This window comes from Epinephelus moara, chromosome 20 (genome assembly GCF_006386435.1).
Source record: "Epinephelus moara isolate mb chromosome 20, YSFRI_EMoa_1.0, whole genome shotgun sequence".
Lineage (NCBI taxonomy): Eukaryota > Metazoa > Chordata > Actinopteri > Perciformes > Serranidae > Epinephelus > Epinephelus moara.
In genome coordinates, this window is record NC_065525.1 from 42372793 (window position 1) to 42395866 (window position 23074).

The 23074-nt window shown below is 42.0% G+C and overlaps 1 protein-coding gene across 1 annotated transcript in view; it reads left to right on the forward strand.

Moving 5' to 3' along the window:
* Positions 1 to 2496: 2496 nt before the first annotated feature.
* The window catches only part of met (MET proto-oncogene, receptor tyrosine kinase), an 86459-nt gene continuing 65881 nt past the window's right edge, over positions 2497 to 23074 (forward strand). Inside the window, exons 1-2 of the mRNA XM_050072845.1 lie at positions 2497 to 2785; positions 4385 to 5573. Of these exons, the coding sequence (XP_049928802.1) occupies positions 4386 to 5573 (1188 nt within the window). The 5' untranslated portion in view covers positions 2497 to 2785; position 4385. The remainder of the gene's footprint in view (positions 2786 to 4384; positions 5574 to 23074) is intronic.

Below are 23074 nucleotides of genomic sequence, written 5' to 3' on the forward strand. Positions count from 1 at the left end.
TGAGCTTCAGACAATGAGCTTTTATGAGTACTTTTTTGCAAGAACACACTTGAACTGAACTACATTTGATCTTAACACTCCACCAGATTTAATTCAAATATGTGCGCAGGTAAAAGAAAGATACAGCAGGGGTTTTATGTCACGGACAAAGTGGCTGGTTCCATTAAAACAGTTTGATTTCTGAGCTTAACCTTGATCATAATTATGTTTAAAGGTTCTTTATGTAACTTTTTATATGTTAATTGCTTTTTATTGCAAATGGGGGGATGGATTGTAACGTAACTTAAAAACTGAGACCTTCCCAGACTTTCTGGGTAGCCTATGGACAGATTTTTATGTAAAGGACTCGGGACAAATTTTTGTGCAAAACCCAAACGACGTAATGTTATGCACACTCCTGAGTGCCCTGCGTCCTCTCAGCACCGCTACAGCACTGGCACCCCTGCTGGCCACCAACAACATTAGACATCGATATTTGTTTGAATGTAAGTAGCATCATTGGGTGACCAAAATACATCCATACAACATCCAGTGCCAGTGCCAAATGATGTAGAACATCAGGCTGTTCTCACAGATTTTTTGTATGTTTTCCTATGAAAAGCAACGCACCCAAATCCCTACATGTCCCACATATTTTGAAAGGCTGCGGTCACGTGACCAATGCGCTGACGGCAGTAAACAAGGACCTGGACTTTCCCCTGAAGTTGCATGTTTGGATTCATGTGAACTTTTAGTCATTTTAAAGTACGTTCTCGCTATGTTTCTTTTCTCGGACCTAACCTCAGTAACTTCACTTGCTTAAACCTAACTTCCATAACTTTACGTTAAAGTCATTCATGGGGTGCAAATTTGTAGGATATCATGAACTGTTGTGTATGCATTTTTTTTAAGATGTACGAACCATTCTCAGGAGGAGTTTTACAAACACATCAGAGGTACTCAACCTCCTGTCGACTTGCATACAATGCTGAATGAAAACGAGGCCTAACAGTGCAACAGTAGCTAATTTTAGTGTAGTCTGCAAAGACACTTATTACGTCCACATACAGAGTGATATGTCTCGTTTTACACAGAAGGTGTCACAGATTCCATCACATCACTCGTCTTCCCACTTGAACACACTCGTCCCCTGACTGTGTGTCTCATTAAACCCTCACATGTCACTGTGTCTGTCAGAAAGTGAGTGCAAACAGCGGCTGTGCAGCTCAGTACCTATTAATTCTCCATACACACTCTGTTATCAGGGTTTCCAGTCTTCATTCCTTCTGCCCTCCTTTCAGGAAGTGGGACAAAGGAATTTTTTGTGCTGGCCACTGTGATTCATGGCTGACACACACACACACACACACAGTTGGTTTAGCCTTTATAACTTAGCTCATTATTTATGGCTGAGTGAGCCGTTTTAACATGACAACCAGTAGTCTGAGTCACAGGGTTGCTGGAGGAGTCAGGTGGAAGCTGGAGAGGAAACAAAGACCTTCCTTCGAGGAGCCTACGTGACCTCTCCTTTGGGTTTTGTTTAATTTTGAAGGTTTATGGAGTTTTGATGGTCAGCCAAGGGCACATCAGCAGCCTGTGCTGTGCTGTAAAGTATGCTTTAGTAATGGTAAAGGAATAGTTCCCCTTTTTGAAGTGAGGTTGTATGGAATACTTATCCATAGTCAGTGTATTACCTACAGTTGATGTCTGTTTTGGGGCGGCAGTAGCTCTGTCCATTGGAACTTGACCAACAAGACCAAATATGGAGTGTGGACTGGTAGCTGGAGAGGTGCCAGTTCACCTCCTGGTCACTGCCAAGGTGCCCTTGAGCAAGGCACTGAACCCCCAACTGCTCAGGGCACCTATCCATGGCAGCTCCCTCACTCTGACATCTCTCCATTTAATGCATGTGTAGATCATGTTTGTGCATGTGTGTGTATTTCGGGCATGTGTGTATATGACAACAGAGTGTATGTATGTATGAATGTATGTATCTGTGGATAAGTACCTCATACAACCCCACTCCAAAAAATCTGAACTATCCCTTTAAACGCCCCCTCCTTACAGTCTGGTTCAAGAATATTCGGATCTGGTTCATAAATCCCTCCAAATCGAGTAGTTTTATTTTGGGTAATGTGGGATTTATTTAGCGCATCAAAAGTGATATCAAACTACAAAAATATATAAAAGTAATATCAGTTATATGAGGTAATTATGCATAAAATAAGGTATAAAATGATACATTAAAAACCCTAAATTGCGCGTCTTTAAAAATCTAACTGGTTTTGTTGTAATGGCGGTTTTGCGCATCATCATTACCCATGATCACTACAGCTCATGATTCACTGCTCGCTCAGTTTTCCCACTCTGCCTTCCCACCTCTACCTGATGGTCTGCTGGTCTCACCTGAACTCCACAAACCGAGGAGCCGCGGCAGCACCTGGGCGCGTCACAGAGTTTGGAGAGAAAGAGGAGGAGCTTTACGCGCCACGGGAGAAGCTGTGAGAGCGGCGGCAGCAGCAGCAGCGTGTTTCTGCTAGATGCAGTCAGTTAGTGTCGAGCCTCACTGGTCTCAGCCGGCGATCAACGCACTACAGTTTAGCTGCTGGAAAACAGGCAAAGGCAGACTGAGAGAAAAGAGTCGGATTATTTGTTTCTGGGAGTTTTTTTTTCACGGAGAAGCGAAGAGAGAATCCAAAGCGATCAGTTTGGACTTGATGAGAAAGTCAAGAAGTCCCGCTCCTGGAGTGACCAGCGGAATATGATTTGAATCAGAGGAACGTAGAAAGCTGTGGCTCACTAACAGGTGAGTTTATCATCTCAACAGTTTCTCCCAGTTTCTTGACTTTTTTTCTGTCTTCATTCAAAGTGTCGTTTCTTGCGTAAAAACGCACCATGACACCCTGAAACTCCTCTCCCTCTCCTCCTCCTCCTCCTCCTCCTCTGGATATCACAGCCTGTTTTGAAATGTTGTTTCTGGCTCTTAACACCATTTCAGCAGCTTCCCATTTGTGTTTTCTGAGACCTTTCGCCATGAGTCACTTTCCTCTCAAACTGAAAACATTTTCACTGTTTCCCACCGCCTTTTGTCCTTTGAAAACACAGCCGTGCGGTGAGGAGGTACATTTATTGTGTTTGGTGCAGGTGCGCATTAATGTGCCCGCTGTTACTCATAATTTTAGACCAAAACAAGATCATACTCATCTCACCAGGTACTTGATGAAAGAAAACTGACTCTCATATTGTGAAATTCCCAATAACATAAACATGTGTGTGTGTGTTTTGGTTTCTAAATATGGACTTGTTTTTATCGTAATATTCTGCCATATCCCCAATACCCCCCTCAGTCTCTTATATTATGTTCTGGCACTTATCAGTAATATTATCAGCTCTAAACTTTCATGTGAGTTTCCCTTTAAGCACCTGTTGGGTCTGTCTGTCTCTATTTATTCTCCCTGAAACACTGTGTAAAGATAAAACTGAGCTTTCCCTCTCAGACTGGCTCTAAAAAAGCACACGAGCTGCCATCACTGAGACATCAGTCATAAATCAGTGAAAATGTGCGCACAGGGAATCTCCGTGAGTTTATGCAACACTGTGGGCATAAACCAAACCCACTGTGCTGGATGTTATTGCCTTGTTTTGGTTTACGTCTGGGGCTGGTGTTGAAACCACATGCAGATAGGGAGCATGCAAATTCACATTTTGCAAATCCTCTGGTGTTTCTCTCCCACATCCCCCCTCCCTCCCTCCCTATACTAAAAGCATCTCCCAGTGGAATACCACTTAGTTAACTGGGGTTATTTATCATTTTGCAGGATGGTCCCCGTCGCCCTCTCCCTGCAGCCTCTTTTGTTTTAATTGAGTTTATCTCCGCTCCCTCGGGCCCCTGCTGTCTAAACTTAGGCCCGTGGTTGCGTCGCCCTGCAGAGCGGGCTGCTCTCTGGGTGATTCACTGCTTTGCCTCTCGCTGTGGTCACTTGGGAACTGAGCTGAGCACCGCAGAAGTGCTCACCCAGGTCTCGCTGCTGGGTTGTGTTGGGTCAGTGGAGTCAGAAAGTGGAGCGCTGATGATTAGGAGGCTGATATTGAAGCTTTGTGTCACCATAAAGCCCCCAGTCACTTCACTATGAATGGTTTCACTTCTTGTGGTGAAGTGAGTAAACCCTGGTTTTAAACCCTGACACAGTTCCATTTATGAGTCTAAAAAGGGATTTTGATGTCCCTCTTGTTTCTCCTCAGTCGTCCCTATTCAGTGCAGACTGCGCCTTTTTCCACACAGTCACACTCCAGACAATTGAGGCCACCTATTCAAAGATATTTGTGATGGATGTTTTGAGTTCTCTGTGTTCCAGCAGAGACGGTTTACCTACTAATTTTTTCATGTCTCTTATTTTTGGAACAGGATGAATCTCCGCTCGCTTCATGCCGTCATGCTGCTGTGGGCTTTGTGCCCCACTGTTCAGGCCCAGTGTGATAAATCACCCCAGACCAACAAGCTGAACCTCTCCGTCACCTACGAGCTCCCAACGTTCACTGCAGACTTCCCCATCCAGAACATGGTGACGCTGGATGGGATCATCTACGCCGGGGCTGTGAACAGAATCTACGCCCTGGCTCCGAATCTTACAAAGCTGTCAGAGTATCACACGGGGCCGCTGCTTGCCAATGAGACTTGCGGCCAGAAAGTGACCAACGGCAGGGAGGACAACCACAACATTGCTTTGGTGGTGGAGCACATTTATGACAAGGGGTTGTACAGCTGCGGCTCGGCAGACAATGGTGTTTGCCGTCGTCACGTCCTGGATGACGGCATTAGCCCGAAAACTGTAGACAAAGATGTCTACTGCTTTGCCGACAAGGTGAATCTAGGAAAGGGTCAACCGATTGATGCGGATGTTGTGGTCAGCCCTTCAGGATCTCAGGTGCTCAATGTGGAAAGCAACGTCATCACGTTCTTTGTTGGGAACTCTGAGATCCCAGGACTAGGAAACATGTCAGCCTCTGCAACAAATCCCCACACCCTTTCACTACGGAAGATGAAGACGAGCCAGAATGGCTTCTCTTTCTTCTCCAACCACTCCTACATGGACCTGATTCCTTCTCTACGTGGAAACTACTACCTGCGTTACGTTTACTCCTTCCACAGTGGACCTTTCACCTACTTTCTCACAGTGCAGAGGGTGAGCAGGCACTCCCAGGCCTACCACACCCGTATAGTCCGCATGTGCTCCTCAGACCTCGTGATCCGCCGTTACGTGGAGATGCCCCTTGAATGCATCAGCACAGATAAAAGGCGACGTCGCTTCTTGGACGACGTCAAGGTATTCAACATCCTCCAGGCAGCCCACGTCACCAAGGCGGGCAATGATGTTGAACTGCAGAAGCAGCTTAAAGTGGAGGAAAGTGATGACGTGCTGTTCGCTGCCTTTGCCCAGGGGAAGCCGAACTCTCCAGAGCCGACCCCTAACTCGGCCGTCTGCGCTATATCCCTGAAACACATCAACAACATGTTCAAGATGTACATGCACAGGTGCAACACAGAGGACCCGTATCACTTCACTGGATCAGACAAGAAGTCCTGCTACAATGTGGTAAGAGCCAGAGGGGCGGGGTTTCTGTGTATGGGTAGCCAATCTAGAACTACTTTGCATTTGTATTTTTGGAGGGAAATTTGAATGTTGCTCTTTAATTTTTTCTTTATAAACTCACAACTTTATTGAAGAAAGATGGAAAGAAAACATTTGTTTTGCAGTTTCTTTTTCCTGCTTGAGCTTAAACCAGTTATTTAGCAAAAAAATAATTGAATTCTTCAAACAAGAAAATTGATTTAAACTTTCTTGCTGCACTCTGATAGGTTCCCTAGGTTCTCCTTTTAATTTAAATTGAAATGAATGAGCCTAAATAATATTTTTGCTGCTCCAATTTTTGTTTTGTTGAGACTAAATTAACTGTGGCTGCAGTTATGTGTGATGCAACGTGGACAGTGGCTACTGCTGTATGAATGTAGACATTTGTGATGCTTTTTATACTCAACAGAGAGACTGATTTATCTTTAAGGTGCTTAGGTATCAGCCCAGACGCCATTAGAAAAATATTGGTATTATATGTTTCTGTAAACCAAGAATGTGTTTCATTTGTACATTTCATACATTTCATATCAGCGTTTCTTAAGTGAATGAGGTGGAGGGGATGGTGAAAGGGGTATCACCTACAGGAAAGGCCTGCCAAGCTGCAGACTGCCGTTCAAAACCAACAAACAACAAAACTGATTCTGATTAAACAACTCATTGCTGTTTTTTTACAGCAGCTTATTAGGTGCCAAAAGTGGGTGTTTTGTAGCAACCTGTCGCTCTTTTTCCAGTGACTTTTTAGGCACCAAAAGTGGATGTTTTGTAGCAACTCATCACTCTTTTTACAGTGGCTTCTTAGGTGCCAAGAGTGGGTGTTTTGTAGCAACCTGTTGCTCTTTTTCCAGTGACTTTTTAGGCATCAAAAGTGGGTGTTTTGTAGCAACCTTTTGCTCTTTTTCCAGTGACTTTATAGGCACCAAAAGTGGGTGTTTTGTAGCAACCTTTCGCTCTTTTTCCAGTGGCTTTTTAGGCACCAAAAGTGGGTGTTTTGTAGCAACTTGTTGCTCTTTTTCCAGTGACTTTATAGGCACCAAAAGTGGGTGTTTTGTAGCAACCTGTCACTCCTTTTCCAGTGGCTTTTTAGGCATCAAAAGTGGGTGTTTTGTAGCAACCTGTCGCTCTTTTTCCAGTGACTTTATAGGCACCAAAAGTGGGTGTTTTGTAGCAACCTGTCGCTCTTTTTCCAGTGGCTTTTTAGGCACCAAAAGTGGGTGTTTTGTAGCAACCTGTCGCTCTTCTTCCAGTGACTTTATAGGCACCAAAAGTGGGTGTTTTGTAGCAACCTGTCGCTCTTTTTCCAGTGGCTTTTTAGGCACCAAAAGTGGGTGTTTTGTAGCAACTTGTTGCTCTTTTTCCAGTGACTTTTTAGGCACCAAAAGTGGGTGTTTTGTAGCAACCTGTCACTCCTTTTCCAGTGACTTTTTAGGCATCAAAAGTGGGTGTTTTGTAGCAACTTGTCACTTCCTTTCCAGTGACTTTTTAGGCATCAAAAGTGGGTGTTTTGTAGCAACCTGGCACTCCTTTTCCAGTGGCTTTTTAGGCATTAAAAGTGGGTGTTTTGTAGCAACCTGTTGCTCTTTTTCCAGTGACTTTTTAGGCATCAAAAGTGGGTGTTTTATAGCAACTTGTCACTCTTTTTCCAATGACTTTTTAGGCATCAAAAGTGGGTGTTTTGTAGCAACTTCTCACTCTTTTTCCAGTGGCATTTTAGGCATCAAAAGTGGGTGTTTTGTAGCAACTTCTCACTCTTTTTCCAGTGGCATTTTAGGCATCAAAAGTGGGTGTTTTGTAACAACTTCTCACTCTTTTTCCAGTGGCATTTTAAGCATCAAAAGTGGGTGTTTTATAGCAACTTGTCACTCTTTTTCCAGTGGCCTTTTAGGTGCAAAAGTGGGTGTTTTGTAGCAACAGGTTGCTCTTTTCCAGTGGCTTTTTAGGCAGCAAACAAACAATGTGACCACACATTAACCACAGCATTATTGAAATGTAAAGGTTCAACTTGTCCACTACATAATAACGTGTAAATATAACATATCAGTGGTTTGCAGTACAATTACAACTTTTTTTTTCTGGCGGCTGGGTTGTATTTCTAAGTGTGCAGCCTGCATAAACTTGATAAATTTACTTATTTACACTGCATCTGACTTGGCCTGTCTCAGAGTCCAGGTAATATACGTATTTTCTGCACAGTGAACTTGTAAATTACAAAATTCTTGGCTCAACATTAACACTTCAGACATAAAGTCATGACCTTCTATCCAGGTTCACAGTGATGACTGAATCCAAAAGACAAAATTACAGTCTCTCCAGATCAGACACCAAGTTAGAGCATCATCGTGATGTGGTTTTACGATGTCTTTCAGACACATAAAATACACCTCTATCAGTCATCGGCTGTGTATACATGGCTTGGGTTTTTTTTTTTTTTTTTTTTCATCTTTTGGAGTTATAGACCTTGGCTGTTTACTCGCTGCAGGCAGGTTGGCTTGTTGGCTGGAGACACTGTCTTAGTAACTGGGTGGTCTCAGGTTCAAGCAGCCAGTGTGTCTACTGGACCTCTGTCCTTGTGCCATTGTGTTCAAGTGTCCTTGAGCAAGACGCTGAAGCATGACCTCCTCCTGACTTTCCAAATGACCTCTGATCCCTCTGTTTAAGAGCATACATGTGAGTCTGTATGTTTCAGAACATGTGAAGACAAAAACTCCTGATTAGAGCACGTTTAATATGATGTTTGAGGTGTTTTAAGGATCCTTGTACGCCTGCTTTACATTCTGATGTTTGCAGACTGATTACAGGAGAGTGGCACATTTTTCATAGTTTTGGCTCAGTGCTGCAGCACAGTGGATTTGAAAAGAAACAATGAGTATGAGGTTAAAGAGTAAACTCTCAGCTTTCATTTGAGGCTGTTTACCTCCATATTTGGTGAACAGTGTAGGACTGTTTGCCAAGTATCATTAATGCTCCTAAACGTACAGACAAGAACAGTCGAAAGGTCTCCATTGGTTGGGTCAGTCACCTGACCTCAGTCTTACTGATCATAATTTGTTTCACTTGTTAAAGATCGAGGGAAAAGAGCCAGTGAAACATGCAAAAAGAAGTAATGATTAAACGACATGTCTAACAGAGCATCGCCAGGGACGATACCAAGTGTCTGCAGTTGTATTTGACCTCAGACAGTTATTGACTGGCAGAAATTGTATTTAATTTGTCCGATACATTTTGGACAACCCAGTTGCACTATTAAATATTGAAGCATTCGATTACAGTTAGAGCAATAAAGACACATTAAAAATTGTTTTTAAACACATCTTTCCAACAAATTAAAGGAATCAAAATTAGCGTGCATTTTTAAAATGTTTTCTTTTTTTTCTTTTATGTTAAGTGCACATTTTTTATCCATTACATCACAAGCTGCTGTGAGAAACCCAGTTGAGATGCGTATTCTCAATGTGCTGTATACATGTCCAGATAATACTCCAAAAACCCAGCATATCCCACGTCTTCGGAAAATCAGAAAATGCAAAATAAAAAAAAGGCCTAATTCTGAATATCTAAACAGAAAAAACTGTTTACATGACCCGTATCAAATTTGGAATACTGACATTCTCAGAATAATAGTGGAATATCAGTGTGCATGTAAACAAAGTCATAGCTTATGTATTGTATTGAAGTAACCGTCCCAGTGCTGCTGCGAGCCAGTTGTTACCTTCCCTGCAGTCGCTCACCTCCAATCCATCAACATCGACTCAATCAATCGCTTCAATCACCTGATCAATAAAGACATGAAGTTAACTGCCGACCACCCTGCCAAAGGGTTCGTCAATATGTGTGCTAACGCTGCCCCCTCTCTGACTTCATCTTTACTTAACCTCAGCATCAGTCAGTCCTTTATCAGCACTCAGTCAGGCCGTGGATTACTTTAGTCTCCTGGATATATTTTACACTCAATGTGTTGTCAAAGGGCAAGCACGTACAGGAGGAACATCGAGCCGTGTGCAAACAGCCAACACACTGCTCAAGAAGACTTCTGTCAAAACAGGGTGTGTGTGTGGGGGTGTGGGTGTCTCAGGGGGTGTGTGTGTGTGTGTGTGTGTGTGTGTGTGTGTGTGTGTGTGTGTGTTACCATGCAGGCTGTTTTCTGTATCAGGAGCCAGTTTGAACTCCGCTGCATGTGTCTTCATTGTAGGAACATTTATTGCTGCTGTTGCTTGGCAGCAAATGAGAACCATGCACAGAGAGCATCTCAGATCAGTCGTGCGAGTGTTTTTGCATGTTTATTTGATTTATTAGAATGTACATGTTACATCACTGCTAACCATTTTGAAAACCAGGTTGTTACGTTTACGACATTTCAGTGCATTAAAGCTGTAATCAACCAATGAAAATCTCGGTCAACTGAAATTCTACTTACTCATCAACTAATCGATTGGTTCCGTGGGAAGAAAAGAAATCTGCTTGTTATCTCTAGATTAACTAAATCAGCCACAGTAGCATTTCTTTCCTGAGGCCAGCATATTTTTTTGATTCTTTGCAATGGGAGCGCGGTGTATTTACAGCATGCTACAAAAGGCAGCAGCGTGTCGAAGGGCTGAGACCGGTGGGTCCGTCCTCTCTGTCGATTCAGCCTGTCCTTTACAGAAGAAGGGCCAGAATAAGTGCTTTACCTTGTGCCAGCATTTTTACTCCTGTGGATTCTCCGTATCAACCAACTGCAAGCCGCCACCTCACCCAAGTGGTCAGGGGCTGAAAAATAAAGCCAATGCTCAAGTGCCAAAAGCTGCAGTTCCTCTAATGGCCACTTGAGGCTGGCTTCAAGAGCGAGTCGATGCTCATAGACCTCCATTTTAAAATGTCCAACTTTACAACATTCATGACAACTGTATGGGGACTTTATATAGAACTCACCTGTTAATCTGTATTTTATTAAGACTTTATAATTATGCATATTTGAGGGCGGGGCCGTTTGATTGACAGGCTGTCTGCCGAAAGTGTCCTCGGCTCCTCAGTCAGATCCATCTCTCGCTCCTACACAGCTCCAACCTCTCATCCAAATATGGTCACTTCTGTCTCCAAAAACGCAACAATGTGACAGCCAAAATGCCAGACTCACGGTAGCTACGTCTATTATTTATACAGTCTGTGATCGCAGCTGAAAAAATGCCTCCAAAGCGCTCCATGCTTGCTGGTTGTTTGCAGAAGAGCGGCGGGTGTTTTCAGCTGGAAAAAAAAACACTCTTGTGGGCGCAGCCTTATGAAAGTAACACCAGTGATTGTGAGATCAATGACAGTTTGATCGGACAAGAGCTCATCAACCAATCAACCAACTTGAGTTTTTCACTGTACGATAACTGTCTCAGAAAATATTCGCAGACACGTTTTATTTCTATAATTGAAACTTGAAACCATTTTGTTCATGGTAGTGTGAGTAAAAAGTCTCCTCTTAGAAAATAACTAAAATAAAGGGGAGCTTGTCCGTCCAGTTGCATTTTTTTTCCATATCGTAGATAAGCATATGTACACGGTATGATAACCATCAGCTTTTATATCATAGTATACCTTGAAACCGGTATATTGCTGCAGCCCTACGACCAGCTGACCAGAAGGTGTCAACCCTTCAGTGCATTTACAACTGTTCCAGACATCCATTGGTTTTCAGTCATTTTGCCTGATATGAAAAGCAACAGACTCTTAAAACTTTAAGTGGCATAATGAACATCAAGTCTGCATTAAATGTACACTGAGTTTTCTTGTTTACTTCTTGTAAACACACTTGTTTACATTCATCATTATTGTGTGCTTCCTTTAAGCATTACACACATGTTGAACCCACTCATGAAACGTGCAGAGACAGTTTTTTGAATATTTTGGTTGTTTATTTATATTGGCTGGTTGTCTTCTTCTTCCCTGCTTTTTCTGGTTTATTGCTTCATTTGTTGGCGAGTTGTCTTGATTAAGTGTCCATAACAAGAATAGCGTGACTCAGTCTGCTCACGTGGGCACTTGTGCATCTTTCTGGACGAACTGTTGGAGCACCACGTACAAAATAAACTGGGATATGGACAGATTTCACAACTCAAGCAGGTCCGAAGACTACTGAAAACTACTAGCTGCATGGGAAGATAGTAAAGATAGTAAAAATCTAAACTTTAATGCATGCATTGCAAAATTGGTTTGCAGAAGTGTAAAATATACAGTTTGTAGTGAAGGAGCTTTAACTTGCACACACACTGCCTGGGTCTGTAAGTTCATGACTTTGCAGTGATTTGAAAGACTCAAGCTGCAGCGATGAGATCAGACAGACATGAAGAGTGACATGTGGTTCTGAAAACAGATTCAAACCAGCTTTGCAAATACATGCAAATACATGGTGGGTGGGTGTTTGGGTACATCAGCGCAGTCCTGACAGCTATCAGCGGCGGAGATCCACAGGGGAAAGTGAGGAATGCTGGGAGCTGGGAGGTTCGGGGGGGCAGCGCATTTCTGACTCTCAGCGAGCCGTGATGAATGACTCGGGGATAACAGGGCATCAGCAGCTGGGCGGAAGATGATCCCCTGACCCGCTGTGGCAGCCGGCCACGCTGGCGAGGCCTCTGCCCCGCTCCCCGCGACCCCCACCTGTCACCAGCACCTGTGGGAAAGTGAAAGTTGCATCAAGAACAGCCTCTTTTTTTGAAGGGGTTAGGGGTTGACATTTTTATGGGTGATCCTTCAGTGTGATCTTTAATCTACTGTCTGAGTCATCTTGATATGATCACATACACACGGGGGGAAAATTGATTCTTAGATGCATCGCAATTCTCTCTTCAAAGGTTACATCTCGAAGCAGAAAAGTCGTCATGTGTGTCGTGTTCAGGCCTTTGCACACTAAGTGAGTTTTTTTTCTTGTGTTTGTTTTAATGTGTAATCTGGAAAAAAAGTTACGCAGATAAACCTTGACACACTTTCACCCTTCATCTTTGCTTTGGAGTTAACGCCTTGGCTTTCACCACTGTCTGCTGGCGTCTTGCATTTGGCACCGCGGCTACCTGGAGGGACTGATTTGTCCTCCTCTCTGTCTCTGCACTGCTGCACGCTCTCTCTGTCTGTGTACGGTCGTCCTCCTACTCCACCTCCTCTTCATCATCATCCACCTGAGTATAACTATCTGACCTGTTGAAAGTAGGCTATTTGAGTTATGGGATGATACTGTGCTGTGTCCTGTCACAACTTTTCTTCTCTCATACCGCTCTGTAAAGGCTTTTGATGCATGTGAAAAACAACTTTAATGATGGATGACAGACACTGAGTCAGTGTGCAAACGTATTTTTAGACGTGCAACAATTTCAGACAAAAAATATCAGAATCAGCCAACATGCTTTTTCTTAATTTGAACAATGAAAGAATATCACATACATTAAAATGTATTGTATTTCATGTCTCCATCTGCTGGTGGGCCGTCACCATAAGCGTATGCATGTATAATATGATGTTAATTCTACGACAGAAGAGACTCGATGATCACTAAAATTCGGTGGGAAAAAAGTGAATATATCAGTTTTGGTTTTCGGCCAAACAAGTTGTTACATAAGGGATATGGGCAAAAAATCCGATATCGTGCATCCCTTCATGAAACATTTACAAAGCATTTTTTAAATGCTTTTATAAATCAGCTTGTCGTCCTCCTCTGTCCTGCTTGTGCCTTGCTTCATTTCTTGGCTGGTCAGTTACCTCAGACTCAATGTCCATAAAATAAACAGCATGACCCAAATGTACTAGTCATTCGAATCTGAATCGAATTGAATCATGAGGTGCTGAGAGATTCCCACCCCAATGATTAGGGGGTCTTTAGCTTTGTGGTACACGTTAGAGCTTCTTCACACAGTGACACAACTCAGGAGACAGACATCTTTTTGAACTCAACATATTTCAGTGTGACTTTCCTGGCGGGGCGGCTCCAGTGCTGCGATCAGGACACTTTTTTTTTTTTGTCAAGGGCACGGTGTAGACAAGAAGTTGAAAATCGTTCAACATTTGATGACCTGCAGATATATCCGCTGGCTCGTAGCATCTTTGGTGAACAGATGTGCAAAGCTGTGTCTGATGTAATGCTTAACAGTGAGTGTGCACGAGTCAGAAGCAAACTGATTACTCACAGAGCCTGTTGAGCTACTGTGTGCAGGATCAAAGCAAAAAAAATGTCCTGTTACAAATCAAATAACCAACGTCTCCTGCTGCTGCTGTTTCAAACTGTTTAACAAGAGTCATATTGTACCAGGTGACGAATGCTGAAACCCCAAACACTGATTGTCTGTTTGCACCTCTCAACAGTTACTGGCGCTATGAAAACTGTTGTTTTGATCAGTCGGAGTGAGAGTAGGCTCTTCCGTTATTAGACATTCTTTCCTCTTGACTCACTTGATTACTGGGTCGACACGAGGCATGACATCAGTTTAGCAGGAGGTGCAGGAGCATCTCCATGCTGTATAATTAGCACTGAATCCTTCTGTTTCCACCTCTGCATAGTACTCTGCGAAGCTTTGATATGTCTGCAGACAACGTGATTCAAAAGTTTAAGTTATGCTGACTTCAGTCTTTGGCAGCTGCAATAACTGTCCTCACCCCGGCATCCCTTTTTAGTCGCCCCAACCCAAACGCACATACACTGAAAACCAGAACACAGACTTCTCTGCAGGACTCGTCAGAGACAAATGGCACAAAAATCTGCTGTTTCAAATTTTGTTTGAGTCTGAACCTCCAAACACGCAGACGCAGCAGGTCAAGTGCTGAATCGCTGCAGCCAAAAGAGCTTTTATCTCAGTGAAACTGGGAAGCCGTTCTCCAATTCCTCTTTTATTGCTGACAGTCTTGACGTGGATCCTCTTGTCCTCAGCTGCCAGGTTAAAAAACAAGCTGTAACGACAACAGACCATTGAACAACTGCCCGTCTGATGCTCGTGCTGCAAGCCAGGAGTGGAGTGATCTAATCATAGCACTGCTTAATAGATTTATGACTTGGATTCAGTGGCATATGGCAGGTAGACTCTCTGTTATCATGAGGTTTGAGGGAGATAAGCGCAGCCATAAATTCATAAAAGGTGTAAACGCTCGGAGGAGGCATACTTAAACACACAGGAGGTTATTTTGGTCGCTCCACCAAACTGTGTATTTCTGGTGGAAAACTCCCAACAGGGACGTGGATGAGGTTTAAAGCTCAGCGTAAGAGTATGTTTGAAGTTTTTAAGTGCTGGTTGTCAGCTCAGACGTGCCTCTTAACTCCAGTTTAGGCTGCAAGATATGATAAATGTTGTAATGATGAAGGGCTCTCTTTTCGGCTGTCTCGTGATGGATCAAATCTGCTGTTCGTATCGTCTCCGCTGGGCCTTTTCTGTCTTCAGGCTGCTCTCTGTTACATGAAGAGTATGAAACTGAAAACATAATTACTACTCTCCACCATGAGACGTTGAGTATGAGCAGTGATTACTGTGCTTTGGTACTTTTTTTTTTAATTGTGCTACTTTCCAAGGTACAGTTTAAGATATTTCTCTAATAATTATGATTTTGATTTAATCTGTATTTATGGAAGCAGAGGTGCTTAAGAGTAGTTCCTATCAAAAAGGCCCCAGTTGTTGATTTTAAGGAAAAGTAGACTGGATGATAAATGACTGAACTGAGTCCGTTATATTATCCACAAAGGTCACCCAGAAATGAATAATCACAAATCTTGGTTCACACACTAAAGTTTTGAGTACTTAAAGCTGAGCAAGGCAGTTTGATTTTGCTGTCATTGGACAAAAAAACCACAATGAACTTTGAGCATATTGCAACTTAAGTGGTCTGAGAGAAAACTAGACTTCTGGCTTCTGTTTTCAGGCTTTGGAAAATCTAGCTCGTGGTGGGAGATTTTGGCCAATCACAGGTCATTTCAGAGAGAGGAAGTTGCTACTGGCTGTTCTATAAATGCAGATGTGCATGCACGTCCCTTCAGATGGTGAAAGCCTGATTCAATGTCTGAGAATCCTGCAGTGAAAGTTGCTAATCCAGCATTGGCAACAATTGCCTCCACAAGCATGCCCGCAAAGCGACCCCAAAAAAACGAGCACAGACTTAACAAAAAGAGTCTAATGTGTTTAAACCAAATGCGATGCGAATTTTTGCTTTGCGTTACTCATGCGTGTTTGAACTCTAAATATTTTGTATTGACTCGCTTCAAGCGTGGGTATAAATTGCGTCTTACGGGCATAAAATCGCTGAATCGAAGGATGAACTTCCACTGGAACGTCTTTGGCGTCATACGTCCTTCTCCTCCCAGCAAAGTAGCGGGGGAGTGAGGTGGAGGGACCGGGGGGTGGCTAGCTAGCTAATTTTTGTCTTGTGGTCTGATTTTTCCTAAACCCAACCACGTGTTAGTTGTTGAAGGAAAAAAATTGCGATGTTGTACCGATGTAGTGCTTTTATTTTGAAAGAGACTGTATGCAAACTGTACATTTCCTGTGAAAACAGAGGTGTATTTTGAAAACGGACAATGCATGTAACAGGCTGAATACCAAAACTCAATCTGAGTCGAGGGACAATCAAAAGTCCTTGTCAGTAGCTCTCAGTAGCTCTCCACCTCTCACATCCAAAGCACTCTTTAATCTATTGATCCGACCCCAGAATGTGCTGCTGCCTGACGGTATCGCTTTAAGAAAGGACAGCTAAGGCCATTTTGCTGGGTAATGTAGTGTGCAGAGCCATGACAGGGATTTGAAGCGTCCCCAACACGCCTGGCACCCGTTCCCATAAGTCTATTGAGGGAGCAGAAACATTTGTGACTTAAAATAAAGATCAGCCACGGGTCAGAATTATCATCGGATTACCATTGATTCGAGAAAACCCACCAAATGCTGATTGCTTTTAAATTGAATCTTCGTCCTGATTGATTATAGTGTGTGTAATATAATTCCAGCGTGGAGACGCTTTTGACCGACAGTCATTTTAATTAGCCCGCCTGTTTTAATGAACAAGCTTTAAACAAGCAGCCACAGCGGCCCATTGATTTTAGCTTATTCTGTTCAGGAATTCCTCATAATTTATGATTATGAAAGATAATAAAGGTCCAGTTATGGGACTTTCAAGATATATTTGGCTTTGCCAGTCTGTTATTTGGTCACTGGATAAGAAAGCAGGCATGAGTGCACAGCATGAGGCTCCGCCTGTTGTAGGTCTTTACACAACATTAATGACAAGATGTACAGCATGCATATGCAACTCTTAAACAACAAGCAGCTTATTCTGTGGTTATGTTGTGCATCTGAAAAAGCCACAGCTTGTAGCTTGATGGAGGTTGAGTGGAGTATGTACAAATGCTGTTTTTACTTTTTTACTGTGACTTGTTGGTCCTCAGCATGTCATTCTACTGCTCCTTCTGTCCACTCTGTATAAAGAGTACATATCATGTGTCCGTCAGTCTTTGCTTTTCTTTCTGAGGTTGCTCTGATTTTTACAGTTTCTGGTTGTCTTTTTGTGCAGGTGTCTTATGTAAATATAAGGCAGAGATACCCCTCTTGCTTTACCTGGGGGCTGCTTTTCTAAAATGCCAGGAGGCCAGGGGCCAATAAAAAACAAATTAAACATAATAATATTTATCAGTGTATATATAATAAATAAATTGCCCAATTTTTGCCTATAAATGTTTGCTGTCCTCACAGTTGCATCATCTTACGCAGTTTAGGTGCACTCTGGCATCTTATTTACACTGAAAGAAAAAAAAGAAATACCCATTGTGAATCAATTCATTTTAATTGTGAATTAAAAAATGGCAAGCGGGCCATTCGGCACCCTCCTGAGGGCCAAATCTGGCCCATTGGCCAGAAGTTGATCATAGGTCCAGCGTAGATTCGACACAGAAGTATAAATCCCACTTTATTCAAGTCAAGTCTGATTTGAGTCTAGTTTTTAAGTCTTTTTTCCTAATGAAGTCATTCAAGTCAAGTCGACGCCGTTGCCTGACATGCACCTCCCTACAAATGTAACTCCACATCACAGCAACGCAGACTTCCTGTCTATTTCTGTAAGCTGAAACCATTTCCCTCAGTGGAAACAGAGCTTTTAATTACAGTTTTTTTCACAGATAAAAATCAATAAATGGTGAAGACAATAAAGCCTCCACAAAAATAGCATTTTAAGTCGTATGTGTGATTTATCCTGGTTTCATATGAGCAGAGGAAATTTCCGCTAGCCGCTTGGCTAATTTATACAATGTAAAATGCCATAGGCTTGTGCTAAAAACCTTAGCATGTTTTCTTTGTGGGGAAAATGTGTCCAGATAAAGACAAGTGCTTTGTCTGTGAATCCTGCGAGTTATAGTGAAGAACTTGTGTTTGATATTGTCGCTATCAAGCCATGTTTAATGTGCGTTTAATGTGTGTTTTGAGTCAACTAAACTTTACAGCACTTCACAGAAGTTCAAGTATAAATGCTCACAACACTGTGGCGTAGGCCACATGCATAGGCTATGTGGTAGGTTCTGCATACAGCTAACACATGAATATTAATCTGCATGAACTTGATACATGAACCAAAAAAAAAAAAAAATCAAGTCTCAGGTTTTTTACCTGGTATCCCAAACAATAACAGGTGATGAAAAGAGTACCAGGTAAGCCTTGTATAATTACACAGGATGCAGAGACAGACTTGGACGCAGCTGAAAAAACTAGTAACACAGGTGCTTTTAGCATTCAGGTGCCTGCAAGACTTGAATCTTTAGTTGCAATCTAAGTCGACTTTTCTTTCCTTAAAGAACTTCAAACTTTGCTTGGACTTGCTCTTAAAGCTTCAGAAGAACCTCTGGATTGGATGCATTTGTTTCCAAATTTAGATTTCTATTAGTAAACTTTATTCACAGTGCACTTTTCAAAACAATAGTTCTAACAGCACTTTAGAGAAATATAAAATTATATACAGTATCAAGAAGATACCACGTAGGAAATATGTAGGAGTATTTAACAAACTATCACTCTCTGCTTCTCTTCTGTATTTCACTGTGAGCTTTAACATGAAACTGTCATATGAAATTTATTATTGACTTTCAGATATGTATGACTTTGCACCCGATGCCTTACAGCTAAAACTCTGCAAAATGTCTGCATCAAAGCTTTAAAGTCTCCGTCTCCTGCTGTGATAGATGAGCTGTAATAACAGCAATTACTGATCAATCAATCATCACTTTAAGTGTCCCTGATATTTCATGCATTCACTGTAGTTTTCCAGTGCGGGATGAGGAGACCTGCAGCAGCCTGACAATAGATGGACTTAATACTGCGAATCTCTCAGTAATGCTGCTGATTCAATGCGGTGGATGTCACGTTTTAGCCCCACATGCCCGAGCCTGCTCATGCCATCACTAAACTGGTATTTGTTCGTTTGAACTCTCCCTCTGCCGGAGCCAGATGTACAGAACAGGAGGCTTTACCGAGGCAGGACACATAACATCAGCATTACCAGCATCTAGCAGTCATACTGTGGACTTACTTCTTTCTTTAAGATGCTGCCAAACAAATAGTACACCCCAGAAAAGACGTAAAAGATGAAGTATGAGATTTATTTTTATGTTATGTAGTCATTGACCTTTTAATCTGTGACATTTGGTCGTTGCTACAAGACAAGACAGTTTGAACTCACATGATAAAATACAGTATATAAACATTTACCACTGCTGGCAGCCAAAAATTCATCACTGGAAATATATTTTTTATAACACAGTGGTGGATTAAGCTCTCAGGCTGTTTGTCATTTCACTTCAGGACAGACAGACATGCAATAGATTCTGCATGTAGATTTACAGTGTGGAGAACGTGACTACAGTATTTAGTATTAATAAAAGCACAGAACACAAAGTGCAAAAGCGTTTGGGAGTAAAGGTGGATTTATACTTGTTCGTCAGCTCTATGCTGAGCCTACGCAAGTGGCCTACGCCGTTGTGATCATTTATTCTTGTGCGGTTGTTTGTTTGTGTCACTCTGCAGTTACACTTCCAAATCACTGAATGGCAATGGGATTTCAAAACACACCCAAAACACACATTAAACACACATTAAACATGGCTTAGTAGTGAAAATTTGAGGGACAACAGCAGCATTTAACAAAAGTAACATTACCAGTTCTATTACAAGTCAGAACGTTCTCTGACGAAACAACATGCTAACATTATTAGCACAAGCCTATGGCATTTTACATTGTATAAATTAGCCTAGCGACGAGCAGAGATTTCCTCTGCTCATATGAAGCCAGGATAAATCACACACAAGACTTACAATGCTATTTCTGTGGAGGCTTTATTGTCTTCACAATTTATTGTTTCTTATCTGTGAAATTAAAGTAAACAAAAGCTTTGTTTCCACTGAGGGAAATGGATTCAGTTTACAGAAACAGACAGGAGGTCTGCATCGCTGTGATGTGTAGTTACATTTCTGTGGAGGTGCACGTCAATCTACGCTGTAGGGTAAGGCGTAGGCTTTACATCTACACAGAGCCTAAACCGTAGATTCAGCGTTGATTAGACGCAGAAGTATAAATCCTGCTTAAGGGACTATTCATTACTCATGAGAGTGAAGGGGGTGGTGCAAAGGGGGGGGGGGCATGTTGAATAATTTTTCAGGCATTGGGAGGGAGTTATGTTTTTAAATTTGAGTCAGGTTAGGGGCATACAATTTTTTTTTTTTGTATTTATTGTGCTGCAGATTTTCAAAGACATAAAAGGCACAACAAGACAAGAAGGCATTTTACATAAAAAATAGCCAAAATTACAGCATTTATCACAGCCAGAAACTGTCAAAACAGAAATTATCTTTGGATATTCAAATTCCCAGTGGTCCTTGGACACAAAGGGCCAACCACTTTGGTCAGAAAAAAAAACCCCAATCAAATCTGAGCTTAAAATAATGATATTTCATCAAAACCACTTTATTTTGTCTCATTTAAAATTTGGCCAAAAATAAACAATTTGCACAAACTAACCAGCATGCAAATGATAAATTAGGTTTTTTTTTTTCAACTCCAGGATTTTAAAAAAAATTAAGGATAAAGAAAAAACAAGTCACACATCAGCATCCCCCTCCTCTGATAAGAAAAGACTGTGGATCAGAGGGGACAAAAACAAAGTTGGTAACATATGAACTTTTATTTTTAATAAACATTCATAAACTAAAAATATGAATGAAAAATATGAACCTTAATACACAGACGCTTGTTTTTGGGTGGTACAGTAAGAGTCCCTGGTTTGGAATCTACCAGGTACAGTTGTTCTTTATCTTTGTATCTGATGTATGATAAGGGTAAATTATCTGTCAGATTTATGTCTGTGGCATGCCACACAAGACGCTAATCCCTCCTGAGGTCGGATAAACATAAACATAAAAATCATAAGAATTAGCATCGAGGCACCGCTGCCCTCGCCGAGTTTTCCACCACAGATGTCACAGAGTGTGTCCCACATGCCCGAGCTTGTCCGTGCCATCACTAAGCCGGGCGCAGAACCCAGCGGGTCTCTCAGCAGCAAGCACACGGGAACCAACAAAAGAATGAAAATACTACGGTCCTGTCCGGTCCTGTCCTCTCTGCTCCTCCGAAGACTCCGTTTTGATAAAGAAGACTGTGTGTGTGTGTGTGTGTGTAAAGAGGATGAGATCAGATCTGCTGGGTTTTGGTAACCTGCATCCATCTCATAACACACACTCTCACACAAATCTTCACGTGTACATGTGCGCACAGGTACAAACACAGCAGAGGTAAAAAAAATAAATAAATAAATTTAAAAAAAAGTTGACGGATTAAGGTGTTTTTTTCAACTGACATTAAATCTGTAAAGACAGCAAGTAATAGGATATTACAGGATATTACAGGATTTTAATACTTGGATTAATTTAAATATTCCCGAGCTAAAACAATAACAATTAGTAAATTCATCCATTAGTCTGTCAACTGAACATTAATTATGTTAAAATTTCTCTGGTTGCAGCTCCTGATGTGCTGATATTCTTAATCTTCAGTGATATTTAGTTAAATATCTTTGGGGTTTTTAACGGTTGAATATGTCAACTTTGGGGAAATCGTGATCAGACATTTGATGGACAAAACAATGAACAGATAAATTGAGAAAATAATCAACAGATTACTCAGAAATGAAAATAGTTGTTAGTTGCAGCTCTAAAATAATAATTCCTCTTATTTCAGGGTTTAAGCAACAAAAGAAGTTAAAAAAGAAGTTAAAGGTTCCTCTTACCTGGAGTCTTGCCAAGATATCAACCATAGAGATGTTTGCCTTCCCTCATGCCTCTCTCTGCGTGATGATAAGTTCGCCATGTGTAGTTTGGTAGAAAGGAAGTAATTCCTTCATGAAACTGCTCACAACCACATACTGTTCAAAATAATGAACATTTACTTACAGCACAGCTACACTCACAGATAACTGAGCCTCCAACCTGTCTGTCAAACACCATCAACCCAGAAACCTTCCCGAGACAATTTGAATCTCCGTGGAGTTATGTTGAGATAGGTAATGAAGTGCAGCTTTCGTTAGCTGCTTGCTCTGCTACCGTTCAGTGGCTAATGAGCGGAGCTAGCTGCTAACAGCCACTGCTGCAACTAACAAACTCCACAAATCCATTCAGCAGCTCCACCATCCACAGTCAGACACACATGGCTGATTATTTACTGCTGAATTATAGCTCACAACTCACACCAACCGAAACATCCTGGTGCAGACTATGTCCTGGAGTTTACAGCCTGTTGCTCGTGCCACATTTAAAGATAAGTACAAGCATGGCCATTCTTGGCTTTCAATGTCCAATAGTCCACCACTGACGTCTTGTCAATGAATATGAAATATAGATTTCCTCTTAGTGTTTTATTATCAGAATCTATTTTCAGCTCCTCATTGTCTCATTTTTGTCATGGAAAAAAGTGTTTTGTGTCACACTGCTACAGAGACCAAAACAGTTTTTTGTACCAGGCTGTAAGCATGTTTTTTTTTTTCTGCTGTAAAGTTGGGCGTCTGTGGGACTGACTCTGTTTTGGAGCCAGCCTCAAGCGGCCGTTCAAGGAGCNATTTTTGTCATGGAAAAAAGTGTTTTGTGTCACACTGCTACAGAGACCAAAACATTTTTTTGTACCAGGCTGTAAGCATGTTTATTTCTGCTGTAAAGTTGGGCGTCTGTGGGACTGACTCTGTTTTGGAGCCAGCCTCAAGCGGCCGTTCAAGGAGCTGCAGTTTTTGGCACTGCCGCATTGGCTTCATTTCTCAGCCACGGAGGTTGAGGTTGCCGATTGCTCACAGCAAGGTCTGTGAATCATCTAAGTAGTAACTGGGTCATGATTTCTGGAAAGAGACATTGCTGTCGGGTTTTGAGCACCACAAGCTTAGTGCCATCTAGTTCCATTATACTGGAGAAAAGGCAGACATCTCTATGGCTGATATCTCCAACACTCTGCAACTCACACCAAAACTG